At 49.2% G+C, this 12,604-nt stretch overlaps 1 protein-coding gene across 5 annotated transcripts in view; it reads right to left on the bottom strand.

Moving 5' to 3' along the window:
- Positions 1–12,604, bottom strand: part of LOC118237553 (ral guanine nucleotide dissociation stimulator-like) — a 66,689-nt gene that overhangs the window by 6,869 nt on the left and 47,216 nt on the right. For all 5 annotated transcript variants that reach the window (XM_035436418.1, XM_035436417.1, XM_035436416.1 and 2 more), the window contains exons 2-13: positions 7,028–7,332; positions 6,847–6,921; positions 6,228–6,418; positions 5,773–5,894; positions 5,242–5,457; positions 4,951–5,054; positions 4,724–4,808; positions 2,842–2,919; positions 1,318–1,404; positions 959–991; positions 612–733; positions 64–159 (exon numbers count right to left, since the gene is read on the bottom strand). In XM_035436418.1, coding sequence (XP_035292309.1) covers positions 64–159; positions 612–733; positions 959–991; positions 1,318–1,404; positions 2,842–2,919; positions 4,724–4,808; positions 4,951–5,054; positions 5,242–5,457; positions 5,773–5,894; positions 6,228–6,418; positions 6,847–6,921; positions 7,028–7,332 — 1,514 coding nt within the window. The remainder of the gene's footprint in view (positions 1–63; positions 160–611; positions 734–958; positions 992–1,317; positions 1,405–2,841; positions 2,920–4,723; positions 4,809–4,950; positions 5,055–5,241; positions 5,458–5,772; positions 5,895–6,227; positions 6,419–6,846; positions 6,922–7,027; positions 7,333–12,604) is intronic.

Consider the following 12,604-nt stretch of genomic DNA (forward strand, 5'->3'; position numbering starts at 1 on the left):
GAAAACAAGAACACAAAAGACGAGTAAAAAAAGGAGTAAAAATAAGAACAGCTCAAGACTCACTCGCTCCAGCGCTTGATAATTCCAGAGTTCTTCTTTGCTTTGAGAGTGTTGCTGGCAGACTCAGACAAAGGCTCAATTTCACACGACTGGCTGTAGCTGTGAGCAGAGAAGATGTGGGGAGTCAGTGTGAGGCTGTGTGCACGGGCCTAGTCTGTGCTGTTTCTCTTTCAGCTTGTTTGTCTGCTGTACACCTCTCATCATAACATTCATTAACATCTGTACCACAGCTTCATATGCTAAATATTCAATTCGTATTGGTTGAGAGTGCGTTGCTTATTTTCATATAAGCTGCACAGAGATATAACAGTATAATACATGGCTATGAAAGTGAAAATAAGTTCCACTGAAAGTGACCTTATCACGGTTCCAAATGAATACACCAACCTATTAAATGTTCTACTTATACAGCTGTGGTATATGTGGAAAAACCATTCCATAAGGGTTTATTCCTAACATATTCCAGTACTTAGTGGCATATTTTTATGTCTCCTCTAGTGCAAAAGGAAGCACAGGTAATGTATCTTCTTGTCACAAACTCTCTCCCTCACCTTTCGGCCTCGGAGAGCTTTTCCACCCCAGAGAACCACTCCCTGAAGTGGCTGTCGCAGGTAAAGTTGTAGTTATTACAGGCCAGCTGCAGGAGCTTGATCTGGGCGATCACCTCAAACTCCTGTGCGCAGGTGGAGAGAGAGAGAGAGAGAGAGAGAGAGAGAACGAGTTCATTACTGCAGCACATCCCTGTCCCTGTATCCGTGTAATGCTGAATCATGCCTGTAGCACATCATTGCTATAAGTCTACATGTGCAATAATGAATTCTGTAAGTCAACACCAACGTTAAATCAAATAAATCAAATCAAATCAAACGTGTTTTGAGAGCAGAAAATGAATCCTCACCTTTCTTCTCTTCTCAAAATTTATCAGCCCGCCCTGTATTAGAAAGACAGACAAAGAGTACACAGTGCAGATTAACCAAACAGGTCATTAGCTTTTCTCCTTAGCACATTTCATACTTCTGTCTTTAGAGTAGGAGAAAATTCTTCTGATAATGGCATGAGGATGGAAACGTTAAAATAAACGGTGCATTGCACTGAGCAGTGTTGCATGGAGTTCCTCCCTTCTCCGCAATTCTTTCAGACTTCTGTCTTTTAGACACATTCGACACACTAACTTTATTAAATTCAGCAGTAGAGGCAGCTCAGGTTTCACACAGCTATCAGGACTCTGAAGGCAGTACGCAGGTGGGTGAGACTTACATCCATGAAGTCCTTCATGGCGGTGTCCATCATGACCAGGTCAGTCAGGAAGGTGCCCAGGTACGGAATGGTCCCCTGCATCACGCCCTGCGGACACAGAGAGGTGAGGAGGAGGAAGAGGCCTCGGTCACGCCTCGGTGTGCAAAAGGAAAACTGACACAACTACAGATTGTACTATATTGTATTATAGACCCATGTTCCAGCTCTGAAGTCTGATGATAAAGCAAATAAATAAAATAATTTAATTGCTCAGTTCATCCAGTCAAATAAGAAAGCGAGGAAAGGAGACAGTGGAATTCTGATTGACAGATTGTGAGAGAGTCAACACTGCACTGGGAGACTCATTAGCAATAGTGAAAGCTGAACATCACCACATGACTGCCATTACCAGCAGGCACTAATGGCAGATGCACAAAGAATCCTACGTAGAGACATGTATACTCAGATACAATTACAACATTAACGATAAACAGAGGTAATTGTCAAGGATTTGCATACTGTATTCAGCTGGATAATTGCTATCATTATCCTGTGATGGTAATTTCACTATTATCCGCTTCTCGTAAGATGCAGTTTTTTCACATTGCCGTTAGAGGGCACTAGATGACTTCACAAAGCTCCAAAGCATCGTCAATTCCATATAATGTCCACTAGTAGGAGCTGTGCATGATACACAATGCGCAGAAAAAAACACTTATGAAAAGGCTTTTATTCAGGGTAATAATTATGCTAATTTGTTCCTACAGCTGCTTTCATAAGGAAAAAAAAGACATTTATACATTGTGACATGGTTTAAGGAGCTGAGTGTTTAAAGAACAGGAAGAAATGAATGAGTAATCACTGAAACTGCATACGAAAGCAAGACTGCAAAGTGAGAGGTGTTTAGTGGTGAAAGGCAGCCGGCATTCAATAAGGCCATGCCTTCATGCCACAGCAGCTATTTAAAGCTGAAGGAGAAAAGCAAGCTAATATAGAAGAAATAACAACAAAATAATAACATTTGGGTTACCACAGGAAAATATTAAAAAAAGGAACTAAAACGTTGTCAGAAAATAAGCACTCAATAACAGGAATCAGCATTTTTGTGTAGCAGGGGCAGGTATAACTGACAAACCTGACATGATATGTTCAGACTAAAACCTGACACATCAGTTATACCTGGTATCTGCGCTAACTAATGATAAATATAGTGCTGTATAACACTAAATGTCTGCTGTACCCCTTTAAAACCCTTGTTGCCACCGACAAATTTGCGTAAAACACAGCATACACAAACAGCGGCGACACGTTCAGTTTTAAAGGGTTAAAAATGTGTTCTGTGTCCAAAGTTGTATTTACTGCCTAAAGATGATTCTATTTTGTAATGCGTCTTGTGGTGAGCCCATCAAATGGATCCCTTTACTCACTGGAACAGTTCCAGACAGCATTCTGAACAGGGAGACACGCCCTGCCTGTGACCTCTCCCTCTCCCACTTCTCCCCCTCTACCCCCCACTCCCCCCTTTTGCTTTTTTACTCTTCTTACCAGATCTCTCTGCTGCTGGTGCCTCTTCTGCGCCCGTTTTGGGTTGATCTCCAGGGTGGCGAATTTCGAGGTCCCCTCCTGAGCAGGGTGAAGAGCACAGATAAACCTGGGTGAGGGGGGCTGCTCACACTGTGCAACTGGGCCACAGAGTGAGCCCGTGACAAAGGCAGCGCTATCAAGTGCGGCTCACCCCATTGTCTGCTTTTCCTGTGGGTGGAAAGCTAATACTCACTTTATGATCATATCATCATATTTTCAAAAAACACGGTGTACCTTTTTACGTGTGCTTTTGACATCGCCTAATAGGTCAAATGTTTCAATGTCACAACACCTGGGGCTGAGGTATTATCTTAGAACAGGAGGACTTTTTCAAGGGGGGGTTCAGGGGAGTTGGAAGGCAAACCGAAATAAAGCAGAGATCAGTCACGCACAGCCAGGCTTCAGAACGTATCCACTAAGTCAGTGTTTTCTGTGTCTGATGAAACAGCAGGGGAGAGCCCTCTTTCCAAGTAGAGGAACTGACGCAAGCCACGCTGCTAGGCGTTGACTAGCCCGGAGAGATAGCGCCAGAGAAGGAGGGTGCGACCCTGGGGAGAGCCCTTGCTGGCACAAACATCATCAAAGGCACTGAGGGGGGGGGGGGGGTGTTCTTATCACTCCCACCACCTTCCTCTGATGTCAGCAGGGATTCCCTCCATAAACCCCTCCCCCGACTCTGCTGGGGCCCCACCCAGAGGCCCGTATTGAACCCTGGAAAGAATCTGAAGAATGTGTAACTGGGCTTCGGAGGAAACGTGTCGGGAGGGGATGCGGGTCGCACTACGTCAGGCTCGGTCAAAGGAAGGGCCACTGTACGGTTCAGAGGTTAGGAATGTGCAGCACACTGGGGGAGGCGGCACTGCCTCCACTGTATCAGAGCCAGAGCTCCAGTCCACTCCACGGCCACGTCTATGTAACTAGCCACAGTTAACTAGTTACACACATTTTCAGAGATTCTGAGGGAGCCAGTGTTCCTCAGCAGGTGAACGTAATTAAGAACAGCTGCCGAAGGAGGTGAGGGCCATGTCATCAAAGTGAATGGCAGGCAGATAACAAGAGCTGGAAACTGGCCCGCCTCGATGACAACGTTCTGACAAAGGGTAGCGTGTCAGTCCTACGTAAGAGCGAAACGTAATGATGCCCGCGCAAGTGAATATCTGCTGAACGGTGAACTTTAAACCAGCGGGCGAGAAAGGCGACACCGCTGCACGCTGTAAAAGTGTGAACCCGGACTTCAGGCGAAACCAAGCACTGACTAATCTGCCCCATCCACCCCTCCCCCCCCCAATCAATATAATGAAGCGAGGCTCGAGTTTAATGTTTGTTTTCGGTTGCTGTGGAGGCACAGTAACGCAGGCGGGAGGCGAGCCGCAGCACCACAGGTGCACTTCCTGTTTGCCGTTCGGGCACTGCGATGCAAGCACGGCCGGTGGGTGTCCACTTCCTGTGTCACAGCGCAGCCGTTTCTCAGAAGCAGAAAGCCCCGCTCGGGGGGTTTTGACTCAGCACTCTCAGCTTAGACCCTCGTAGCTGAGAGAGACCTGCCTGGATTCAATCCTAATCGAGCCCTAAACTCAATTTCAAATTTAAACTATGACCTCAAAAGTAAATGCTTAATTTATTTCTTCACCAGTATTGTTTGATGAATTCATTTCAGCGAGTGCTGGACTCGCCAAATTTTATTGGTAAGTGATAAAAACTAGTATTTTACATTTAATTGAGAATGAAAACTAAGGATAATGTTGACTGAATCCAGGTCAGACTCACTGAGACACTCTCCTGCTGGTGAAGGCCAGGCTCTTCAGCCTCAATCTGACAGAACGGTACCTGAAGCCTTGCTTACCTTGATCAGGAGCTCCCGGCTGAGGGAGTGGTTGTTCTCATCAGAGAAGATCTCTGACAGCTCCTGGAAGATTCGGAAGTTCTCTCTGCAAAAGACCAACCAGGGGAGGGAGAAAGCAAGAGAGAGAGAGAGAGGTCAGTGACATAGCCGGGAAAAACATTATGACTGACACCCCTCAAAAAAATCCACACACTCATCCCACACAAACCACGCCCTCTGAGCCTCACCTGGACACCTCATCCCACGTCCTCTTCAGCCGGTGCACAGAATTACACTGCAGGGCAGAGAGGATGGCACGCAGGGAGGAGAAGTTCTTCAGAATCCGGCACTCCTGTCCACACAGACAAAAACACTTTCATTTAAAAAGAGAAGGGGGGAGAGAGAGAGAGAGCAAGAGAGAAAGAGAGGGACAATGGTACAATAGCAGAGGGACACACAGCTGAATGGGTACTTTAAATGGGCAGGAAAACCCTCCCTTTGCATCACTGAAAAGGAGGGGTCATGTTACAGGGCCTCACCCTGGCCACCTCGATCCAGCGCTCCACCAGCTTGGCTCGCTGCGCGGGCTTCAGTGCGCGGTCGCTCAGGCAGGTGGCGATGACGCAGTTGGTGACGCAGTTGAACTGGGCCACGGTGGCCCGGATGGTGGGCGCCAGGTGCTCCTTCCCCTTCTTGTCTCTCTGAGACCAGATGCTCCCCAGGCAGTGGTATGGCACCACCTTCTTAAACAGCTCCTATGGGTTCAAGTCCATTGCCAGGGAGAGGAGGGAGGGAGAGACAGAGGGATGAGAGAAAAAGGGGGAGAGGGAGGGGCGAGGGTAAATAAATGAGGCGAAGGCCTTCCGATAATGCAGCTGGGCAATCTTCAACCGCAGAGAAATGACGGGAGGAAATGCCCCCAGGTGGTATTTGGAAATGACTGTATTGTGTGGCACGTGTCCTCACAATACCCCCATGCCACAGAGCATGATAACGGGCCTCAGCGTTGCAGCAGGAAATAACCAGTGGTTTGCGGGGGAGTTTGAATGCGAGCTGCCGCGAACTCTCACCGCATCCATGAGCGTGAACTGCTCCGCCACCACAGCCGGGTCAAAGGACAGGAAGTCCGGGCGCTCGTCCTCGTAGCCGTTCTCCTCCAGCATGGTGAAGGTGCAGGTGCTGTGGTCCAAAACTGTGAGTGGGCGGGGACAATGGAAATCACAGTGACGATGATATCACAGGTGACATCACAATGACACTTGCTTTTGACACATAGTGCATCCATCTCCCAGGCAACTTGGAGAGTGTGTTATCTTTGCGCTCAAGAGCCTGACCTCATATCCACTGACTCACTTTGCCAACATTGATTCTGGCTGTCATTCAGACAGTTATCACGGCTAAACCCAATCCCATCCCCTCGCCGTACTCCCACTCAGCTTGAATCAAAGACACTCCCACCTCGTATAACACCACTTCCTTGATGAAGACAGTTGACCGAAAAGGCTCCCCCCCTCGGATGACTCACCCTCCTGCTCCGGGTCGCGGTGCCGGCGGTGGAACTGGGCCAGCAGGTTGCAGGCTCGGCGCTCCAGGTCCGAACCCGGGAAGTTGAGGTGCAGGTAGGAGATGAGGCGCCGCAGGCAGCTGTACTCCGGAGGCTTCCAGAAATCCTCAGAGTACTGATCCAGCCAGGCTCCCAGTATGGATGAGATAGTGCTGCGGGGACAGGAAGTAATGAATGAGGGATGATAGGAGAGGTGTAGATCATGGAGAAGACAGGGGAGAGTAAGGGGCAGATAAGGGCATGGGGGTACAGTGAGGACTTTTGGATGAGGTGATAAAACAAGGCGCTGACACGCTAGTCATCCAAGATCACATGGTGCATATCGCTCATAGCAGTGGTTTCCCCAGTGTCCAGGCCAAAATCTCTAACCTTGGTTTTACAACCCTGGTGGCCAACCTTATCATCCTGCCTTTTAGTTTTTTAGCTTCATAGTTTTCACAATGAAAGGTGCCATTATAAATACTATCTATTGTTCTTCTTCGTCTTCTTCTTCTTCTTCTTCTTCTTATTATTATTATTATTATTATTATTCCTATTATTATTACTATTCACGCCCTCCTTTGCTCCTTCACAAACTCACTTCTTCAGCTCTGTGCGGTCATCGTGGGTCATTCTGGGCACTTCTGCACTGGAGTGCTGCTGCAGCTTAGCATACCTGCGAGACACAAGAAGGAACCTGAGAACGCTGCCTAGGGCACCCGTGTACAACACACTGCCCACCAGAGCCACTGTCCCACCCAAAGCCCTCCCCCGCTCTCTACCTGTTCAGCAGCAGGTCCAGCACCTGCTTGCTCGTAGCGAAGGAGCGGTAGGTGCAGAGGAAGATGGTGACGTAGGTGGAGTCGTTGCCTCTGAAGGCGGTCACCATGTACTCCACCAGCTTCTCCAGTGTCCCGGCCTTGATGGTGCGCACCTTGCAGGTCTCGTACAGGCTGAGGGCGGAGTCTGTCTCCACCCCGAGCCACCGCTGCCCCTTGCTGGCCGTCTGGTGCACCTGCACCTTCCGCAAGGTGATGGTGTAGATGGCCCCTTCCTCCACCTCCTCCCCAATCTCCTGGGTCGAGTTCTGTGAGGGGTGAGAGTGATACGAAGGTCAGATACCACCAGCAGTGCAATCCCATGACCTCTCCTCCATTTTCAGTCCCAGGTACACCCATGATCCTCTGCTGTTGTGGCAGAGGTACAATAGGGCATTTTGACCCATGGATAACAATGCTGGTGCAGTGCATGGAGAGTGCTACAGAGCGCAACAGACCAGCAGAACTGTCATATGTGATTTGTTGAAAGCCTTTCAGTTACCACAGAACCTGTGTCATAGAGCAGGTTCTCTCAGCTGGGGCTTTCTCCAAAAGAATAAAAGAGTACTCTGTCCAAAGATGTCCAGCAACCAACAGTAAATACTTCACCATAAATTCATTTCACATTGGTGGGGGTGTCAATAACTCAAAATGAAATAATTTTTGATTTGTCGGTGGGGTGGACAGGACCCATGGTTACAGCTTTGTGACGCAGATTGCCTGCGTCACAAAATAAACGAATAAGATATGTAAGTGAAAAGTATATTTTATTCAGTATATACACAAGACAGTGTGTCTGTGTGTGTGTGTTTGTGTGTGTGTGTTTGAGTATGTGTAGCTCTTTGTGAGTGTGTGTACTTGTGTGTATAAAGCCATGGGTCCTGTTGCGACTACACATCACAAACAAAGCCCTGCAAGATAGGAGACTACTCCAACCCCCAGGCGAAGCACAGCCACAGTTACAAACCCAAGCTCAAGTTTCAAACAGACAGACGAGAGCCACAAGGGCCCTTTCACACAAAAGACAGCTCTGTGCAGCTGAGAGCCAAGTCAATGTTTTCTCCTGTTGCTTTCCCTATCTCTCCCAGAGCGAATAAACAGGCAGGATAAGGCTGTCATATGACCTGCCAAAAAAGGGCCTTGTGTTTTCAATCCAAGTCCTTTCCTCCCCATGAAGAAAAATACTGTGTTCCTGTGCTTCCGAGGGTCCTCAGTGACGCACAGACGCATTTCAAAATACGCATCTGTTAGAAGACGGGATGTATCTGAGGATTAATTTAGGAAGGAGTGATCTGCAATTATAAGCCAAAGGGAGTTACTTAACTGTGTTTGTGGGGACTCCATGGAATTTGCCAGAAGAAGAGGAAGAAGGAGAGGAAGAAAAAGAAGAAGAAGAAAGACACAAGTGGTTGGCCGAAAGGCAGAATAGCTGAAGGAAGCCAGGGACAGATGCTGCATTGTTCTGCTTTGCTTCCGTACTGGCCCTCACTGGCAGGGCTGGCATCCCAACCAGCACCCTTCAGATACTGCTGGCACCCACCCAGAGGCAACTTTAGCCAAGGGGCCGGAGTGAGAGGCCTCAGCTAGCCCCCAAAGAGAGAGAGAGAGTTCCAGAACCCTACACCAAAGAGGGGGATTGTGGGTGATTAAACCCGACAGGCTTTGCAGCGTGCGGCAGGGTCTTGCAAGGTGAGTACTAAGCACACTAATCCCCTATACTGAGAGTGAAAGCAAAAAAGGGGGAAGGATATCAACAATTACAGAAGTAAGCACAGTTCTATTTCGGTTTTGTTTGTTCTGCAGGAGCGCTGCTTAGGGAAGCCCTACGTGGGGAATCTCCAGAGTGTGACACACACTTCCTCTCTCTCTCTCTCTGACTGGAAGGCAATGAGAGGGGCTCAGGCTCTTCCCGGGTTAATTCCTCTGAGGATGCACAATCCTATTAAATCCCATTCTTTACTCTCTTTCACTACGCCGCACCCCTGGCGGAGACGCTCAAACGCTCGCCACACACGCAGACATCGTGTTGAGCTGAACGCGGTGCGGGTCGCGGTTCCCTATCGGCGGCCCGCTCCGATCCTTCGGGGGTTCTCGCCCCGCGAACAAAACGGACAGCCTTCATCCGCACCGCCATGTCCCTTCGCCACTTCAAGGCAGCTGAGGGGCAGTAATGGAAACGCGCCCGTCTTTGATAAATCAAAGGCCGCTCTCCCCGTGCGTCTCCATGGCGACGAACGCTCGCATCGGAAACGCAACCGGCAGCCACCGCTGGTGAAATGCCTGGAATGCAAATCTGACCGTTTTTCAATGCACTTTATCAGCGGTTTCTGTGCCGAGAAAGGGTGTACCTTCGCCTCATTGTTACACAGAAATTCGGTAAAATTTCTTAGGTTGCGCCACTACCCCCATTCCAACTGATAATCAGCTACTAGGAATAAACAACCACCTTACACATGCAGCTTCCCTCCTTGATATGTAACCAGGAAAAGACATGTACAAGTATTAGTCTGTGTGTGCACTCAACAACCCAGAAACCCAGTTCATGTTCTAAACCTCGTCTTTTTGGTCAAATGTTCCTTTGGTCCCCATCAGCACGTCTTTAGCTATGAGCATAGCTATGAGTGCTTCAGTGCCTTTCAAATCTGTAGATTTTCCATTGTTTTTGCTAATTCATCTCATTTGGAAACAGAGAACCCCAAACACACAATGTGCCATTTCTTTCTGAGTCACATGGTAGTTCTCATATTAATAATACAGAGATCACAGTCAGCACAGGAGGAGTTTAGAGGCATTTCCTGTTCGAACAGCTTAGCGGGCTATGGGCCGTTCCCTAGCGAGCCTGTCCAGGGCACGGACCGGCTCAACAAAAAAAGAACGAGCTCCACGGGCCTCTGAGGAGCTCCAGAGAGGCGTGACACAGCAGTGAGTCATTACCCTTACGGCCCTGATCCCCTGTGGACCGCGCTGAAGGTACACGCCCCGTCACCTGCTTCTGTTAGTCCCATTACTCCCCAGCTCCATCTGTCAATCCCGTAACAACAGGGCTTCGGTGCGGTTTCCATGGCGAAAGAGCCTGTCGTGCCAGCGGCTGGGTCAGGCCAGGAAGGGGACACCCAGGCAATCCCCCCCCCCCCCACCCCCCCCAGCTCCCTAGCACAGGCACATGGCCAAAATACGCCTCACCCCTGTGACTACTTGTCAAACCTGAATCCAATTAAAATTTCAAAATCTCAAAAACTGACACACCACTGAAACCAGGGCCATGGTTGTTTTGGTGAAATCATACCCAGCCGATCACTTCCTCTTCCCAGGAAACAGTACTTGCATGAATGGCATGAATGTGAGATTCAGTGAAGTTCATTCAAATGAAAATAAGCATGTTATAACTTTGTGCTCAAGAGAATCCCAGCTTAGCCTCACAATACTCCATTCTAATTCCTCCTGTCCATATCCTTTTGTGTTTAATAGTGAACAAGCAAACAGGTACTTTGAGTGCCAAATGATTTGCGATGCTTGAAAGGATTTGTTCCAGAAGCTTACGTGGAGGACCTGGGGGACAGACAGATTGATACATTTGCTTTTCGTGTTTCTTTTTGTCTTCTTTCTTTTCGTCGCCCATTTTTCTCTGTCTCTCTGCGGCCTTGTCGTAAATGCTGGAGCTTTAAAAGCCGGACCTTGAGTGTGAGGACAGGCACCGGAGCGCTAATCAGCTTAGCCGCACAGTCTCCGCTGCGCTATAGTTCCCAACCCCGTGGGCAGCCGCTGGGGGGGGGGGAGACTGGGCCCCACTCCAAACGCTGGGGTTACACCCACCTCCTCCACCAAAATTACAGGGAAAAAAGATCGCAGGGGAGGAGGCAGATCTCCGAAGGCTGTTCTCTGACGCTTCACCCAAAAAAAGCTCCAGTTTTCTTTCTGTTACTCAGCCTGTCGGTGCTGGTGAAAGCTAAAAATGGACGAGGTGATGTGGGAAGGACGAGGAAACAATCAAAAACTACAGCTAACTGTAAAAATGAATGAATTTGTAAATATATGAACACCGAATCCAAAGGATAATAAAATCGCATGGCAACAGATGGCCGCCGCTTTCTGAAGCAGAACTGTACCTGTGGCCGGCCGCTGGCTGGCGGAAGGCCAGCGGTGGGTCTATTGGGTATGTCTCCATGGCAACTAGAAGGAACTCCCCAGGGAGGCAGGGGAAATGGCAGAGTGAGCGAGGAAGCATGCCTGTGTCATTCGCTGGGCCTCTGTCTGAGTCAGCAGCCAGTCATCAATCTAGATTCCTCAAATAGAGAGTAGGTTCCTCCGGACGCCCAGGACGACACGTCTCATGGTTACAGCGGCACATAAACAAACAGCAGCTAGCCTAGCAGCCGCTGTGTTTCCATCTGCTCCTTTCCTCCGAAGTGCTCAGTGATCCACGCTAACGCAACGCACAGGGAACCCCACAGCTCTTATTGCAGGAGATACACACGCACCCACGATAAACACATACTTTAGGCGTACATACTAAAGTACAAATGCACGCGTGCACACACACACAGTAAACATCAAAACGGAAGCGCAAACACACACATACACATGCACACACACGCACACGCACACGCACACAAAGAAAGAGGAACACGCGCACAAACACACACTGACAGAGAGCATTCCAGCCCAGCTGTTATCGGGCCGTGGATTAGACAAAGCACGCCGATGCCAGAAGGAACGAAGACGAAGAGTTTCCAGGGTCGGCGAGGAGGAAGGCCAAGCCTGCAGCCAAAACAAACAGGACGGCTTCCTCGGGGCACAGGGCCGGCCAGCTGGCCCCCGACCTCCCATTGTCTCCCCCTCTCTGCGTCGTGTTTACTCTGGACCGCTCTCCCAGAATGCCTCGCTCCTGCAGGGCCAGCGGTGCCATCCATGGTTGAGCAACAGGCGCACACAGCTTTTTATGGCCGCCACCACTCCCCTGTTGACTTTGCCACCTACATCTCTCGCATTACAAATCTGTCATATCATCTCTCATATCCCGTTTCAATTCTTTTTTTCCTTTTTCACACCAACTGGCTCTCATGTTATTGCTGTTCCACCCCACCTGCACATCAAGTACTGTGTACTGGAGTGTGTACAGCAGTCAAAACAATGCTACACTACAGGAGGGAACACACACACACACACACACACACGCAAACACACACACACACACACAAGTTTATAGATGGGCATGCTCACATACACTTAAAAGTGGTTCCTGCACACAACACACACAGAGGGGCTGCCTTTCTCTACTGTATCTGTCATAAAGCTACTTCCATGGACCTGAGCCAATTACAGAGACACCATGTCTCACTCTCACCTGTCACATGAAGGTAAAGTAATCCAAAGCTACACGGTGGCTCGGTTTGCAGGTGCTTTTGTTGCCGTACACTCAAGTCCCGTTATCTCCGTAGCGTGAGGGGTGTTTGCCCCCTGTGCTCGTAACCGGCAGCTCAATCTCCTCCTCTGGCCCACGCGAGCTCGCCCCCCCGTGCAAGCATCCCGGCTAATTGGACA

This window comes from Anguilla anguilla, chromosome 10 (assembly GCF_013347855.1).
Source record: "Anguilla anguilla isolate fAngAng1 chromosome 10, fAngAng1.pri, whole genome shotgun sequence".
In the NCBI taxonomy this organism is placed as follows: domain Eukaryota; kingdom Metazoa; phylum Chordata; class Actinopteri; order Anguilliformes; family Anguillidae; genus Anguilla; species Anguilla anguilla.